This window comes from Gekko japonicus, unplaced genomic scaffold (assembly GCF_001447785.1).
Source record: "Gekko japonicus isolate JY-2015 unplaced genomic scaffold, Gekko_japonicus_V1.1 scaffold150, whole genome shotgun sequence".
Lineage (NCBI taxonomy): Eukaryota > Metazoa > Chordata > Lepidosauria > Squamata > Gekkonidae > Gekko > Gekko japonicus.
Genome location: NW_015160839.1, coordinates 841193 through 859131, shown reverse-complemented (window position 1 = coordinate 859131; position 17939 = coordinate 841193). Strand labels below are relative to the sequence as shown.

Sequence of the window (17939 nt, the reverse complement as noted above, 5' to 3'; positions counted from 1 at the left end):
TTCAATGCAAATGAACAGGCTCTGTGAATTTGACAGACAGATCCCACTAGCTGCCATTATTCTCTGATAACCCCTTGCATTTTAACTGGGAAATAAAAAAAGAATTTAAATCATCATTTAGAGGTTCAGCACTGAGTACCTTCTGATTCATCTAGGTTGCAAGCAAAAAATGTATACATATGGCATATCTATTATTAGAGGGGTCTTTTAGTATTTAATAACATTTATAAACTTGTCAGATATACAAGTTGCAGACCTCAAGGCCTACACAATATCAGCCATGAAGTACCTTGCTTTCTGCCAAGTTAGCAGCCTGAATATAAAGCTCTCTCTCTCTCTCTCTTTTTTTACAATTTTAAAGAAGTGTAGGTAAACAGTTAAAAGAAACTTGGGCTCTGAAAAATCAGCTTGCCCCATTTGACTAATGTGTCTTATTACTTGTGGAATTCAAGTAATCACAGAGATGATGCACATGCTCTCTTCTGATCTATTTTCAGGAAAATATACATATTTATATGTAGTCTCACCCATGCTGTTCTCTTTCTTGTGTTCAATCTGCCAACCACAATCTATCCCTTCCCAGATAACAGAAATGCTAGGGTCAACCCGTGCAAAGTGAGCCGTTTTGCAAGCTTTCATGGCCTCTGTGGTAACCAATCAGTGCATAAACAAAATTTAGGGTCCTATAATCCTAGATACAATGCTGCCAGTCCCATATATGCCAAAAAACAATGGTACAAACAGCAAGAAGCACGTTCTACTTGGGACAGTGACCACTGAAAGTTCCCGAGACAATCTCAAAAGGCACTCTCAAAACCTGTGCTGCTGCTTAGCCAAAGAGGACTTTGCCCTTAGTTAATGATACTTGTTTGGATTTCTTTTTGGCTTGATGTCAACTGGTCAAGCGCAGGAGACTCATCATTCAGTAGGATGGCCCAGGCTAGTCCTATCTTGTCAGATCTCAGAAACTAAGCAGGATTGACCCTGTTTGGATGGGAGACCACCAAGGAAGTCCAGGGTTGCTACAAAGAAGCAGGCAATGGCAAAACCACCTCTGAATGTCTCTTGCCTTGAAAACCCTATGGGGGGTCGCCATAAGTCAGCTGCAACTTGACAGCACTTCCCACCACCACAGTGGACTTAGCATTCCATTTTCTGAGATGTTATAGACTGCCCCAGTTTAGCACGGGAAGATAAGTCCCCAGAGGAAGACAACCTACCCCCAAGTCCCGCCTTGGCAGACCCAATGAGGTGAAGCCAGCACTGGCACCGCCCCCTGAGCCAGCAGGGCCCTCAGGCTTGGAGGCCTGGACCCACCCACAACCAGACCTGCGAAGGTCTCCCAAAGCATCCCAGGAGACAAAGGGCTAGGGATGAGGCATAGATCAGCCACAGGAGTACGCACATGGCAGCATGAGGCCTCCCCCTGCTAAGGAAATGCTAGGAGAGACTAGTAAGTCACCAGTACTCTTCATGAGTAGAGGAACTGACTCAGTTTGTGGGGAAGAGCCTAACATGGGACCCCTGCTCCCTCTAAGCTGTGGAGTCTTGTGAGCAAAAATTCTACTTTGTGAGCTACTGACATTAGCTCTTGGAACCCTGCTACCTGACCTTGGCCTGCTTTTGGACTGTGATTATGTGACCCGACCCTGGACTTTTGACTTTAAACTGTAACCCTAGAACTTTTGCTGTGAGCTGATGGGGCCTGGGACTTGCCTACAGTGTGGGAAGCAGGAGAGAAGTCACCACGTAAACAAACATTTCTGCAATGCACAGAATGCTTTTCTATCAAGGGACAGACCCCCCCCAAAAAAAGCTTTGCTTTGCTTGGATTGTCTGGTTACCTTCCAGCTATAACAAGACTCAAATGCATTCTGTGTCCAAGAAACAAATGTCTGATGCACCCTCCAATCTTGGAAGTCATTATTAGGGCACCACAGTTACTCTTGGTAGCCTCAGATGTGGAGCCATCTTTTTCACATGCTAATGCTTTCTCAACAGATATATTTGGAGGCTGGAACATTTCCGTGTTGGCAACCCTGGATGTAACAACAAGCAAGTGCTGGTGCATACAACTCTCCCGAACACAGGGTGTATCCATCAACAATAGGATATCTACATCCTGTAGGACTCCAAGACTCCTTCCTTCTCAGCTACATAATAAGGAACATGACATGGACTGGCATGCACTGTCAAAACTGAGAGCTGCTTGCCTAGTAAACAATTACGGTGATGTATGAGAAATTGCTGACAAGGAAAAACAGCACCCAACTTGTAAAGAAATCAAAAACAGGGAAGACATGAACCTTCTTATGGCCTTCCTTAAAATGGCAGAGCTTTTACTAGATAACGAAACACCACCGGAAGATTCCAGATGGTTTCAGCTGTAGCCCGCCTGTCAGACTAGACAAAGCCATTCAGAGACTAGGAAGAGCTGCAGTCCCGGTTAATGATGTAGGGAGAAGAGAAGCTTCCCAGCTTTCAGAGGCTTAATGTTTTCAGGCTCTCAAAGAGGTCAGGCAGCCAGACAGCTGTGTGTGTGTTACAAGGGAATCCTGAGAAGTAACAGCTTCCATGTGGAACAGATTTCCAAGTCTCAGACTAAAAAATCTAGAATTCAGTTTTATAAGCATGGGTGGAAACAACGCAGAATAATTTGGGTTGAAGACAAATTGCTCACACTGGTGCCATGTTGCTTGCTTTCATAAGATTCTAGCAAATTCGGAAAAGCGCTTGCCCTGGATTCAAGCAGCAGTTAATGTTGCATGCCCCCCAAACTTGATTCAAATCCAAATGAAGTCCAGGAAAAGATTCCTTCTGAACTCTAAATAGAGTTTGCTCAACAATTTCTTATATCAATCAATAAAAAGAACAAGTCTCAGCAGTTTCTCTTGTCTCCCCCTTTGATGAAACTGAAAGGACAAAAAACTGTAATGCAGAAAAGAAAGCTTCCTTAACAAGAGATATTTGTCGACAGTCAAAGGTTTGCACCCACCCCTTTCCTAGATAAGTTCCTTGGCCCCAGCTTTACATGGGACATTTCACATCCCCATCAGGTGTGTGCACATGCCAACACAGGCCCTTCTGCAATTGCTCAACACCACTTACCCACGCACAGTGCCTGTCTCCTGGTAATTCACTTGAATAAACTTGCCAAAACGACTGGAGTTGTTGTTGTGTGCTGTCTTTGCATTCCCAAAAGCCTGTCAAAATAGAAGAAGATGTCAGTATTCAGATACACAAAAGTGGCTCCAGGATATAGATTTCCTAGGCTCACTTTTGAATTATGGGTTTTAGTAACAGAATGCAGGAGGAGAAGGGATAAAAACAGAACAATACAGCAGAAATGCTTCAGGCAATATTCATGTTTAATTTGTAATCTTAGGCAGAAATATTAGCTTCCGAGAATAAAAATCACGCTCATTAAGTGCACCTGTCAAACACAAAAATCAGTGTTCAAAAGGGGCAAATTCTTTTGGTTTGTGTTTCTGTGTAATGTAATGTTGCACAGAAATGCAGTCTCTGGAATCTGGTTTTATTATTTTACGATTAGCTTAAATTTAGATTTAATAGATAAGACACTGAGTCTTCTCTCCCCCAAATTAAAATTTTCACAATGCTGTTTGGTTTTTTTAAACTGATTGCTCATAATGACTCTGTGACGACCCCTTAACTGGGGAGGTCTGGTTTTACTTTAAAAGTGTTCCTTTTATTTTATTTTTCTGGGTATTCCGGCTGCCACCTGGAAATTTAAGGCTTTCCAAACCTCTATAATATAATATTTCTGTCACTGGGTAGGTAAATCGAGGGTTTAGGTGTTCACGAGGGTCCAATCCCAATCCAATTCAAAACTACATGAGGTGGGACAACAGAAGGTGTGGTGTATGGCTGGCTTTAAAATCTTGAAAGATTTAACCTATGTCTGCAAAGTCACTGTGTGCTGTAAATTATTAGAAGTACAATCGTGCATTGTATTATAGCTTTAACAAAACAGTACAATCTAGAAATAACAACATTTTTAAAAACCTACCTGTCGCATGGGTCCTAACACATTAGCAAGTGATTTAACTTGCCTGATTCCCCCCAAAAAACATTAAAATATATCATATTTTGTTTCATTCATCGTGCCTTCTGCCTAATGCTGCCAGCTCTTCTGAGCGAGGTACCAAGGACAGCAGCTGTGAGGTGACATGTATGACAATCTTGGTTCTACAAGAAGTCAACAGGTTTGCTGACTCACATTTTATCCCTCCTGCAATTGCAATGTGGAGATAGTAAGTGACCGATCCTACATAAATTGCAATGCATGTTGCTGGTACTTAGCTTGCCACACTACAATTAAAGGTACAAAAAACAGGCTGCTTTGTTCTAAAGGAGGCTGTGTACTTAAAGGTAAAGGTTTCCCTTGCTTGAAAGCCAGTCGAATCCGACTCTAGGGGGTGGTGCTCATCTGTTTCCAAGCTGAAGAGCCAGCGCTGTCCGAAGACGTTTCCGTGGTCATGTGGCTGGTATGACTAAATACTGAGGTGCACGGAATGCTGTTACCTTCCCACTGAAGTGGTACCTATTTATCTACTTGCAATTTCTTGCTTTCGAACTGCTAGGTTAGCAACAAAAAAGCCCAACCAATAGCAAAAAACCCTCCCAAGGCAATGGCATATGACAAAGCCAGATGTCATAAATCAAGGGATACAAGTGATGTCTATGGGACTAATATCAAGAAGCAGGAGATACCCTTATAATGAACTCTGTGCTTGCTCAAGTACTCCTTTCTTCTTTTTTTTTGGTAAACAAATTTTTATTTTCTTAGGAACATAACATATAAGATTAAATCATTCAGTCCATTGTTTACCTCATTCCCTCCCTCCCCTCCCTCCAGTGGCTTCCCGCAATGCTTCTCCCCCTTCTTACAAATTTCATTATATCATTAACACATCATTTGTTATCATCCAACCTCAAGATAACATCATTTGACTTAATATTGATCTAAACATATTAAGTTTTGTTTTACATCCCAGTTCTTTTCCAGATATATTTTAAAGTCATTCCATTCTTGAAAAAACACGTTGTCTTCTTGATTATTCAACTTCTTTGTAATTTTATCCATTTCTGCCATGAACAATCAAGTACTCCTTTCTTATGTGTGCAGTGACAAGGCATCTGCTGCATGGGAATTCGGTTTTGGTCTTAAAATACATTTGAGCTTGATAGCCACACTCTAGATACAGCAGCCTGCACTTGTAGACTGTGCTAAGAAACTAGCTAAAAACCTAGCCAATTTTTCTATGGCCAAGGACTCCATGGACACAGAAACAAATTATAAATTGGCAACAGCCATAAGCTTGTTAAAGGGCAATTTACTGACCCCTCCCTCCTCAGACAAATGAAATTTGAAAGTGGATAGCCATTGGAGAAAAATGACAAGTGACAACATGCCTGACCCCAAAAATATTTCTTCTGTGAAAGCTCCGGCAGGCCTGGAATGATAACATAAAAGGGATCCCAGATCACAAACACAGCTGTACCACATTCTTAGCATTAACTCATTCATTCCAAGATTTGGTGAAAGCACTTCAGATGGGGCACACTGTGCCAGCTGCAATGTCAACTCCCACAAACATAGACCAGCACAACAGAGGAATAACATGGTCAACAAATTCAGGGTGATGAATTTCAAGAAGTAAAATTAAAGTATTCAAAACAAATTTCAAAAATTATATTGTATATAAATATTGTTGTATTTATCCAGCCTTTCAGCCGAAAAATCAGCCCTTGAAGCGACTCATCATCAAAATCTAATATACATAACAACTAACAATCAGTACCAAAATCTCCTGGGGAGGGGGTTTCTCAGCTGGGTCTGGTGTCCCTTATTTCTGATAAGCTCAGAAAGCCCCCCCCCCCAGGTGCTTAGATCATTCTGCAGACCATGTCAAATGGAATGGTTCAGAAGAGCCATACTGTTATACCACTTCTCTTATTTTGTAATCCAGGGATGTCTATTATCATTCTTTTTTTTATACGTATATTACTTCATTCTACGTAGTTGCACTGTTTAGTGCCCTAATCTAGTTTTTGCAGTCCTGTTTTATTGCATCGCTAATTGGGGGCACGCGTGTGCTGTCAAGTGGCGACTGACTCATGGCGGGCCCCAGGACAATAGGGTTTCCAAGCCATGAGATGAGCAGAGGTGGTTTACCCACTGCCTTCCTCTGCATAGCAACCTCAGCCTCCCTTTGTAGTTTCCATCAAAAGACTAACTGTGGTTGACCCCGCTTTGCTTTCAAGCTCTGATAAGATAGGGCTATTCAGGCTGACGGGATGTATACGGCTCCAATTGCATTTTTTAAAACTGTGTGATCTGCCTTGAGTGTCCAAGAGACCAGCAGACTTTAAAAGAAGTAAATATTCTCAGTGATGACAAATGGTAGTTGGGGGGGGGGGGAGGTGTCCTCAGCTAGTCCGGATCCAGGCGCAAGAGAGGAATGCCTGGCTGCTCCATCCCCCCCTTCCTCTAATATCCTCAGCAATGGCAGATGGCGGCTGCAGGGAAGGGGCAAAGATCACAAAATAGTCTTTTCAGTAGTCGTGATAATGGTGGTGGTAAGGAATCTTTAGATGCATTTTGCTACATTTCCCCCCCATCCAAACATAGAATGGTCATATCCTGTGTTTGCACGGCCAACCCAAAATAACTTTGTTAGTCAGAGCTGTGACAAGAGGATGAATTTCAAAGAACTCTGTTAAGAGTAAGTGAGAGAATTAGAGAGGAAGGAGTAATCAGGAACATAGATCTTAAGCACCTTAATACTCAAATGGCTTGTACTAGATAAAGCCCCTTGGTAGTGAAGTTACCCCACACACACACACACACACATCTAGACACCAAGGGGGAAAAGTATGGGATACTGTTTGATTGAGCGTTTGCTCCCAAAGTAAATGTTACAACAGGCTCTAAGAAATCACATGAGTTGGGAGGTTACCTGCTGTTCACAACTAAGAGTTGATTTAAAATACAACAGCGGGGGTGGGGGTGGGGGATGAAACTTGGATCCAAACTCTTGGGGTGGTTAAGTCTCTGGGTTATTCCCCCACACACACCTTTTGAACTGTCAGTCTGGAGACAGGCTTTTTGAACCTGGAATATATTTACCTATCCATCCATCCAGAAGACTTTGACTTGGTCTCTCCAAAATCTATCCAAGGCTGCATGAAACTGACTTTTCTGGCCTGGATTACAGGACTCTAGCTGTGTATCCTCTTGTGGCAAACTGCATGGCAAGCCTGTTGCCTTGGCACAAGCTCTACCAACATTCTGAAGAAACAGTACGTCAACGTGTATATGCATACTCTTCTTAAAAATGGTTAATGCTACGATTAGTACTTCTGGCCTGTTTTAATTAGTTGCTCTTATGTATGCTCCATTAAACATTTCATACTGCTTGCTCCTTCAGTGCTTTTGCTTGCTTTATTCTTTTTGCACACTGCCTTGAGAGCTGGAAAGAGCAGCTCTAACTTTTATAAATATATAATTAAACTAGGTTTATAAAAAAAACCTTTTAGAAAGACACTGAAATGTTTGCCTCACATTTCCTAAGACTTAAAATGCCACTGAGCACACACACTGGGTGTTCGTATACTGCTTAGAGAATTGGATGATTTCACGGCTTATAGTATCAAAGAACAGACCTGGACTTCAACACAGAGTAGCTATGACATGTTAAGTTGGGTTGGGCTTCCTTCCAGTATTAATAAAATAGATTTTGTGGCGGGCTGAATTCTGAATGTTGCCTCACTAATCTAAGTTCCCCACTGTTTCCCTGAGATCCCTTCTGCTCCCTGTTCCACCTTCTGCCGAACAAAGTGTCAGGGTGAGCAGTAAGGTCCTTGCCACTGGGAAGCCAACCCGCGGAACTCCTTACCAAGAGGTACCTTGCCTGACCACCTCCTTGTCATCCTGGCTGCAAATGAAAAGATATCCTGACTCTTCTTTTCATGGCAGTACACATCAGATGCTGCAGATAAGGTGGATGCCTCATTTTGTGTTCAGTGTTTTGTTTACTACCATTTTTACTGCATGCCCCCAGTTGAGCTGCCTGCTGGTTTTTATAGTCTACTGCTTTCATTTCCCAGGGTCTTTTTACAGCTTTTACGAGGATTTACTGCTACTGTCATTTTGGCTGGGATGATATGTTTTGTCAGATCTTAGTATCAGCTAAAAACTACCTTTTAAGGGCTGTTCAAGAACTACAATATTGGGTACCTGTGTGACACTTGGAGGGCTGCTCCGTCCAGTATGTTTCACCTGTGCCACAAATATCTGAGTGTTAGCAAGTCTCCTCTCTGTCTGAAGGAACTGAGGTATTTTATATTTTCTCTGAAATTCTTAGAATCTTAAGGCATAGGATGAATATTTAGCTTCCTCGTCTTAACTAAATCTGTATAGCCCAGGGACTTTCAGATGCTAATAATGGTGATTCACGCACAGAAACACAGTCTTTCCTCAAAAGGGTTTATTGTCTTCTGTAGATCACAAATGGCAGTTATCACAACGATTGCTTATTGAATGCGCTGAAATGAATGAGTGTTTTGTTTCAGACACTCAGTTTAATCAATCTAAATATAAAAGTGCATTGGAGAAAGTCCATCGGCTCTCCATAAATAGCTGGAGCTGTCTAAAACAGATGCTGCCTTACCAGACACTACATTTTCATCTTTATTTTGATAGCTCAAAGAATTCCTCAATCTCTAGGCAAGCAGGGAAAATATGAGATGCGAAATCCCAGGGCTGTCAAGTAAGTCATTTCCCACCAGAGAGTACACAGATGGAGACTGGTGACAGAAAGGAGGGCTCAGACAAAGATTCGTATTTTAAAGGTGAAAGGATTAGGGGTCTGACTGTGAGACCGCATAAAAGGGGGGGAAAGCAGCTGGGTGAAGCACCTGGTCTTAGCCTGGTAATGGATAAGGAACTGAATGGGAATATTGGGGGGCATGAGCCAAAAGGACATCTAACAAGGGGGGGGTGACAAGGGAGAGATGATGGTGTGACTGGGAAGGAAGACAGCCAACACAAACAGGAACCTAGCAGTGGGAGAGAAAGAAAGTTGCCATGGAAGAGGGGCAGCTTGCTCAGTTATGACTGATGTGAAGGATACGGGAGGGAAATAACTAAGTGCAGATGTCTGAGGAATTTAGCATCAAAACGCTTTTATTTTTGGAGCACTTACACCTAAGACCTCAGACATTTCCAGGATCTAAACTGGCCGTTGGCAATTTCCTAATGAATATCACCAGTGTAGTCTAATACAGCATAATTCGTTTCAGTAAACAATTACATTAATATATATTCTGTTCTCTCCAAGAGTCAGCCATCTTCAAAATCCATTAGTTGGGGACGTTGTACATGCTACTTGGTTTGAACCATGTTGTCACCACCACTAAGACAGCTTACCTAATCGTGAAGCTCAGTTATGTGGCACATGGGAATCCTGTAATGCTTTAGGTAACCAAATGGTACCTTCAGGGAAAATTTCATGGAAATGATCAATGAAGTAAAAACCTTGAGGCTACATTAGTCTATAATTTGACCGTAGAACATCTTGTAGCCAGATGTAAAGACACAGTTCTTTCTCCACAGAAATAAGGCCAAAAATGTGACATTATGGAAGAAGGGGATTTGAAGTAGATACGCGGGACTTACACAGGTTTAAGGGAAAATCTGTGATCTTGTCACAGATTGAATCCAGTAAGACTGGTAAAGCAGGCAATCTTGGCTGACTTCAGAGACACAGGGAAGTAACTTTTCAAAAATATGATGAAATTCTTATTGTGAAGTTAAGTGGAGCTTTCCCATTGACAGAGTTTTATAACATGCAGCACACACAGGGAAGTGTACGAGGCAACAAGCCACATGTCAGCGTTGCACCATTTGTGCAATGCATAGTATTTCCTTGGGTATGCAATGCCTTAGGATACTCAGCGTGCTCTTCATTGCAGGGTTTGGTGCCAAGGATGCAGCAAATACTTTGGCAACATGCAACACAGCCTGAGAAGAAGAATTTCCTCCCTAAAACAGGATTTCCTCAGAACCTCTTGCTAGTTACCATGCATCCCACAAAAACCAGGCTAGTTGGGCACAAAGATGAAGTCCTGATCCCTTAAGTGATTAAAACCCTGCAAATGGACTGTGGGATTTTCCCTGCTGAGGCAAGAAAAGGACTGCTGAATGTGGAGGGAGGGTACTCCTACTGGTGGCAACAGGTTTTGTCCTTCAGTTCCTGTCCTGATTAGAGAAACCACTGGTCAAGGATGCACTTCTCCTCCAAGTGAGAATGTGCCATCTCTCCCACTGTCACCATGCAGATTTCCTCCTTTGCTGGTCTTAACCATGGTTAGTGCTGACAAGGTTTTCCTATTAACCAGATGCCCTCTGCAGAGCTGCTGATCAGGAACTTTTACTGCTTCAGTGAATGAGTAGAGCTGCTCATTTCTGCTGACACAGGTATCCCCAAATCTAACCTCTACAAACCTCTACAAACTGCGCCTCAGAGTCCTGAGCCCACCACTGCAGTTCGTCTGTTACGGCTTCCCGTCTTTCAGAAGCAGAGAAGGAAAGGCCCCACAATACCTTGCTTGTCTCATAATTGAGAGGAGGATGGGACAAAATATTCTTCTCAAAGAGTAGGTTTGCAAGAACATTTAGAAGTACTGAAAAGGGCATCCTTCGTCTTTCAAATAAGGGAAACCACCATCATCATGGATTGCTAGATGGATTCTGACAACCGTTTGAGGTGGTATCAGTAGTAAAGCCATTTTTTAAATGCTGGGGGGAGGGGCTAATTTGAATTCTGACAGCACAATCTTGTCTACTGCCTCTTGGGTTAGTTTAGATTTTACAAGATTTTCCAACCAATGGTGAACTGAGACCAGTTCAGCATATTCGCAGGTACAAGGTACATATAGTAGTCACCACCTCAAATGGGCACACCAGGAGTTGGCTATATAAACTTAGGTAGCTTTACATTATTACAACCTGATAAAATGGACTTAAGGAGTGATAAATCTTGATCCCCCTGAATTGTTTTAACCCATAGGAAAAAGTCTGTTTTACAGAACCACCATGGCCAAAGCATACTAATCAGTTTGCATTCATTCTAAACCTCCAGAATTTATCTCCAGGGCTACTTAGGACTAGATAAGTTTTGACATCTGCTTAGGAGAGTGCTTTGGAGTTCAGTAGAAAAGAGTAAGAGTCCAGTAGCACCTTAAAGACCAACAAAATTTGTGGTAGGGTATGAGTTTATCTGAAGAAGTGAGAAGTGACTCATGAAAACTAATAACCTACCACAAATGTTGATAGTCTTTAAGGTGCTACTGGACTCTTACTCTTTTCTACTGCTACAGGCAGACTAACATGGCTACCCATTTTGATCTATCTCCTTGGAGTTCAGTGTTGGTGTAGCTACCGTGAAGAAGGGTCTTTTCCTAGAAGGTCCTCTGCCTGGCAAACAAAGGGTGGGGGAGAATGAAAAACCGAGGGTCAAAAGTTAGTGGACAGTAAATAAAGGCAAGGCCAACAGGATCTCAGAGGAAGTAATACAGAACCAGAGAAATGCCACCCCTTCACAGCAAGCCAGTGGCTGGGCTCCAGTTGTCTTCTTACATTCGGACTTCAGTTTCAAATCCTACAGCTTCACAGTTAGCGGAGTGGCAGACAACATTTGACATAATATGAATGACAAGTGATCTTACTTTTCAATCACTTTTTCTCCTAGCAGCTTAGGGCACCATACATGGTTCACTTTCCCTCCTTATCCTCACAACAACACAAGGTTGAGATAGTGCCTGGCCCAGATCACCCAGTGAATTTCATGGTGACAGAGGGAGGACATTCGCTTCTGAATGATATCTGATATCTGGCACTGAATTCTGACCTTGTGTTGCAAGTCAGCCCAGTGACAAATTCCCAGACTAAAAAGGTATTTGTATAAGCCAATTGAGCTGCCTGTTATGAAGAGAGCTTAGCCCAAGTAGGGGATCTCACTTATTCCCTCTTCTGTTAGGTCTACTGGTCAGACAAGAGTCAGAAACAAAAACACAGTTTTGACTGATACTTTTTTTAGCTCTTTTGCCAGAAAGATGTTTATTGATATCAGATCTGAATTAATAAAACTTTCATGCAAAACAAAGTAATGGTAAGTATCTTATACAAGGAAATGGAAACCTTTTATCAAAGTCTCATAGTAAAGCCTTCAGTTTTGGAAACAACCCGCCTTACCACAATACGGATGCTGGATAAGCACGTGGTTGTGCCAGATGTTTCTGTCGCAAGCTTTAAGAAGAACTCAGATGGCAAAGAATTTCCTATATTGAGCCAGAATTACTCACACAGTTGACACCAGAAGCCTGTTCAGACCTGACAAAAGTCACTGGTTTTAGTAAACAGCAAGCTCATCGTGGCAACTGAAACCAGGGGTTTTTAAGGAAGGGAGATGTCTGCTACCTAAGAAGAGCATGCATTTGTTAGGCTTGACAATTGTTTAAAAACTGATTCACAGTTGAAAAGATTCCGGCACACAGCAGATGGAATTTTAGAGCCACCTCCACATCCAAATCAAACTGTTTTTCCAAAAAGGCTGTAACAACCACAAAATTTTACAAGCAAGTACAGAACACAGAGGAATACAAACTGAGGAATACAAACTGACCAGAGGAATACAAACTGACCATATAAGGGAGCGGTGGCGCAGGAATACAAACTGAGGAATACAAACTGACACAGAGGAATACAAACTGACCATATAAGGGAGCGGTGGCGCAGGCAATACAACGCCTGCTGTAAACATCTGTAGCGAACAGCCACAATGGCTGTTCGAATCCCCACCGCGGCCGGATTGAGCCTCTGGTCCCCGTCCCAGCTCCCGCCAACCCAGCGGCTCTAATTAACAACAGAGGAATGGGTACCTGCCCTAGGTGGCAGGGGGCACCATCCTCCTGGCTAACGCTGGGGGGGGGCGACCGGCAGAGACGAGGAGAGAAGAAGCGGCGGCGGCGGCGGCGAGAGAGCAATGGCGGCAGAAGCAACCCAGTAAAAAGCAGCGGCTGGTCGAGCAGAGGCGGAGTCGGAGTTGAGCAGCGCGATGACGTGGATGCAGCACGGCAGGAGCCTTCAGGACATTGACCGAAGCTGCGCCCGGGGCGCTGCTCTCAGGAGAAGAAAAATCGGGACTGCCTGCTTGAGCCTGACCGACTGCCAGCTGGAGTACTGGAACAACAATGAAGCCACAAGAGAAGGGGGGAAAAAAAAAGTCTATGCCGGAAAGAAAAAGGGTGCTGGTAGGTCTCCCCTCCCCTCATCACACTGTGGCCCTAGATAGGATTACCTACTACTCCGTAGTATTCTGTGAACTGCTCTGAGACCCACTAGGGGTCATGAGCGGTATATAAATCACATGTAAATAAAAAATAAAATAAATAAATAAGTAGTTAACAAAAGGTATCTTAACCACCACTTTTACAGTCATTAGCATTCATTTTAGCAACTGGATAGTTATCATGGCTGCAGATACATCAAGCAATGCAATCCTTCTATCAATGCCCCATAATAAAAGGATCATTTGATGGACTCACACCATAATACCTCTAAACTGATGTCTGACGTGAACTTAGGCCTGGTACAGAGTGGCCTACAGGATTGCATACACCTTCCTTTGCTCCTCTCACTGAACTTGAGTGTCAAAGAATGTCCACACTGGCAGAGGATGTACACAATAATGAATTCAAGCAGACGAGGGCTGGAGGCATATAAAGTGCCCATGAGGCTAAAGAATATTCTCTAAACCCCATTTGAATGCATAGCTGCACTATGCCATAATCCTGAATACACTTTTTTGTACCATAATGCAGAACACTTCTAGAGAACAAGATAAAGGTTTGGAAATGTTATTTCTATGGGAAGGAACCTAGGAGCTTCGCAGGTCCCCGTTTCATATGTATACTGTAATATATATTTTTTAATTTTATTCCAAAAGAAAATAGTATGTATGATTATAAAACAGTCTGAAAATTTTGTATTCCAATACTCAATAATTCAGGGCTCAATAATCCATCCTCCTTTTTAAACCAATCTGTTTGACCAAGGTCTTCTTAATTTGCTTTTGTAAGTAGTTTGATCAAAAGTGCTGCAGGCCAGGTCCTTCTGCACCAATCCTTGACATACTCTTGCTACAGTTACTAAAGCTGTAACTATTCTCATCTGTATTTTCAAATCCAGTGTTTCTCAAACAATCAAATCTTTTGGGATAGGGGAGGCAGCTGATAAAGTTCAGAAGGGTAGGCCCCCCCATCGATAATCTGTTCCACTGGTCAATGTATGGAGAACTCATGCACAGCTGCATGCAAATTTCTGCCACTGAATATAAGGATCTGTGGATTGGGGGGCAGGGGTGGTGGTCACCAGGCATAGGCAATACCATAAAACATCTAATCCCATCCTAGAATCACAGATGAATGACTATTGTTAAACAAAGCATCAGCTTTTCCTGGGCTTCCTACTGTCTTAACTGGACTGACTTGACAGAGGGGGGAGGCAAAGATTAGACAGTTTCAGAGATCAGTGAGGTTCCTGTACCCAGAGGCATTCATCCCACTCAGGTTTTGGCTAATGATGGATGGAAGGCACCATCTGTCTCAGGATCTTTCTCTTCCCTGGAACTTTATGCCACCCTTCAGATGGAAATGTTATTTCACCCTTCAGATGTTGTATGCCGACTTCAAGCCTTGTGAAATCTGCTCCAAAATGTGCAGACTAGGGATGGGCATGAACCCCCAAATGAACCCCAGATGGAGCATGAGTCAGGCTGCTTCGTGGTTTGTGAACCAGGGGTTCAGAAGAACATGTCTCCCATGATCTGCCCATGAGCTGCCATGTTCATGGGAGACACGTTCTTAGGCTCTGAAAGCATTTAAATGCCTTCAAAGCTCACTTCTGAGTCTAGCTGCCTACCCGAAAGCTGCCTACCCGAAAACATTTAAATGCCTTTGGAGCCCACCTCCAGGTCTGGCCAGCACAAGCGAGCTCCGAGAGTGAACCCCAAAGGCCCTTATAGGCCTTCAGAGTGCACCCTGGGAGCTCAATTGAATCAGGAGGGACGACTTGACTGAGCTCCCAGAGTGGGCTCTGAAGGCTTTTATAGGCCTTATATGCCCCTCTCGACTGAGCTCCTATAAAGGCCTTTGGAGCTCACTCGTGCCAGCCCTTTGGAGTTCACTTCCAGTTGGGCATCCTGACCTGGAAATAAGCTCCGAAGGGTGGGGCCATGGGCTGGTGGTGGGCTCAAAGGCATTTAAGGGCCTTCGGGGTTCACTTCCGTTCTACAAACTCATGAACACAATGAACCACGAACTGGTTCAGGAAACAGAAAAGTTTGTCTAAGTTTGTAGTTCATTTAATCAAATGAACCCCAAACCCCAACAAACCACCCATCCCTAGCGCAGACCATACAAAACCTGCCATGAAAAACCTCCCAGGGCTTTGTTACATTAGTAACATTAGTAACAAAGCATTAAAGAGATATTGTCTTTAAAGAAAGTTACATTAGTAACAAAACATTAAAGAGGTACAGTCTCATTTACAGTAACATTGGTGCTCCTGGACAGTGTGCAGCAAGTTTTACTTCTGGACCTCTGCTGACAATTTAGTGAGGCAAAGCACAATTTTGAAAGAGAAAGAATGGTGCCTATTATTTTTAAACAAGTGTAACCACTGTTGCACCCTGATCTGGATGGCCCAGGCTAGCCCAATCGCATCAGATCTCAGAAGCCAAGCAGGATCAGGCCTGGTTAGTATTTGGACGGGAGACTGCTGAGGAAGATGAAGGTTGCTATGTAGAGGCAGGCAATGCCAAACCACCTCTGAAAGTCTCTTGCTTTGAAAACCCTACAAAATTGCCATAAATTGGCTGCAACTTGACAGCACTTTCCACAACCTCCAATCACATTTAGGCCTCGTTCAGGTTTAACAGCAAACCATAGCTTGGTGGTGAATGAATGCGTCTGGGAAATCCTGGTAGTCACTCGCATATTCTCCTTTCCCCTTCTGGGTCTGAGACCAACTGTAGCATGTCATTACATCTGAACAGGCACACTATAGTTTGTGCTTTCTCCTGAAATCCAGGATTCCATAAAATTTATTCCTAGTCTGGAATCCTGGTTTGCTTGGAAATTGTGAACCTCTGCTTACAGCCTCATATGTAACAGCAAGCTACAGCTTGCTATTAAACCAGAACGATCTAATTAGCTGACTGAGCATTTGGGGAATCATAGGGAGAGCACAAGCCCCAGATCTTCCAGACTTGCTCATACCACACCTTGGACATGCAGCCCCACCCCCATTAACAACCTCAACCAATTCCACTACAAGACGTTCTATCTGCAGGAATTCTTGCTGACAAATGCACATGGAACACAGAACATTACAACTGCAGGTCCATGAGGATTTTCCAAGGAAAGATTTGCAAGCAGGAAGAGGCTGAATTGCCAGCTCTTGTTCACTTTGACATAAAATCCATATGGATTTAAAATTCCAGTGTAATATTTTCCACTTGTTTTCTTCAATAGAATCATTATATAAGAATCTCACTAAGCTCTACAGCTCACGAGCAAATGATTCCCAGGTAGCTTAAGCAGCATAACGTCACTGTTATCACATATACAAAAAGCAACAACAGCTGCATTGTAGAATTACAGCATGCTTTCATCTTACCTCAAGCACTGGTCCAGCTCCTAGAATGATCTGTTCTACTCCACTAGCAAATCCCTTCTGACTAAGAGCAGTGAGATGATGAATCAGAAAGTTTGTGCTCTGTGTTTTCCCAGACCCACTTTCTCCAGAAATGACAATACACTGATTCTTTCGACGCTGAAGCATAGCATGATACGCCACATCAGCCACCGCGTAAATGTGGGGCTCCAGCTTGCCCAGTTGGTGGTTATCATACATTTTGACATACTTGGGGTTGTAAATCGGGAGAAATTTGAAGGGGTTAATGACTATTAGTATGCTCCCAACATATGTGTAAATTTTTTCCTGCTTAAAGCGATTTCTAAGGTTTTCGAGGAGTGTTCTCTCATTCAAGTCTGGTAAAGCACACAAGTCGTCATAGTCCTTGTACTGCGGTTGAGGGAGGAAGCCACGCTCCATCATCCTGCGCCGCTCTTTCGTCCACTGCAGCCAGGACTGGAGGCTGGCATAGTGTATTGACCCATCGAGATTCTTTTCCCTTAAAAGAAATCGATAGTCCTCCCCACTCAAACGGTTCTCCAGGGCCATCCGGGGCCACAGCATCATGCGCTGCACCGGGCAGTCTGTGGGGTTGAGGATCCATTCTTCCCCACCAAATTCTTTCACTTCTGCCAGAACGTAACATTTTGTTTTGTCCAGCTGAAGTTTATTAATGAGAGAGTCTATCACCTCAGCCGCCGTGGAAGTTTTCCGGGCAATAACGGGACAATAGATGGTCCCTTCGGCAATGCTCCCAGGATAGATGTGTAGTGTGTGTTCGCTGTCCTCAAAGCGTCTTCTTCCTCCAACATCATTTCCACTCATATTGGACTTTTTCCCATTAGTAACAGCAATCCATCTTTAGAATGACGGAATAATGGATCATAGCATCAGCACTGCAAGAAGAAAACAAGAACAGTTTAAAGGCAGGGCAACTGAGGGACAAGGTTTTTCCAAAATCGAAAAACTGCTGATGCTTTAGATGAGAAACTGCAGGAAGCTATATATGTTGTAAACTGATGCCTAATCATGAAGTCTAGCTGTGAAGTCCAGTTGCTATATGATCAGTCAGGTATTCCAAGACGTTTCCTTCACCACAAAGGCCTGATTTTATATACATTCTACCTCAACACAGAACAAGAACAGAGCACATAGA

General features: G+C 43.2%; 1 protein-coding gene across 1 annotated transcript in view; it reads right to left on the bottom strand.

Moving 5' to 3' along the window:
* Window positions 1–17637, bottom strand: part of MYO9A (myosin IXA) — a 130913-nt gene extending 113276 nt beyond the window's left edge. Inside the window, 2 exon segments of the mRNA XM_015418905.1 lie at window positions 3109–3203; window positions 16766–17637. Of these exon segments, the coding sequence (XP_015274391.1) occupies window positions 3109–3203; window positions 16766–17608 (938 nt within the window). The 5' untranslated portion in view covers window positions 17609–17637.
* Window positions 17638–17939: the final 302 nt, after the last annotated feature.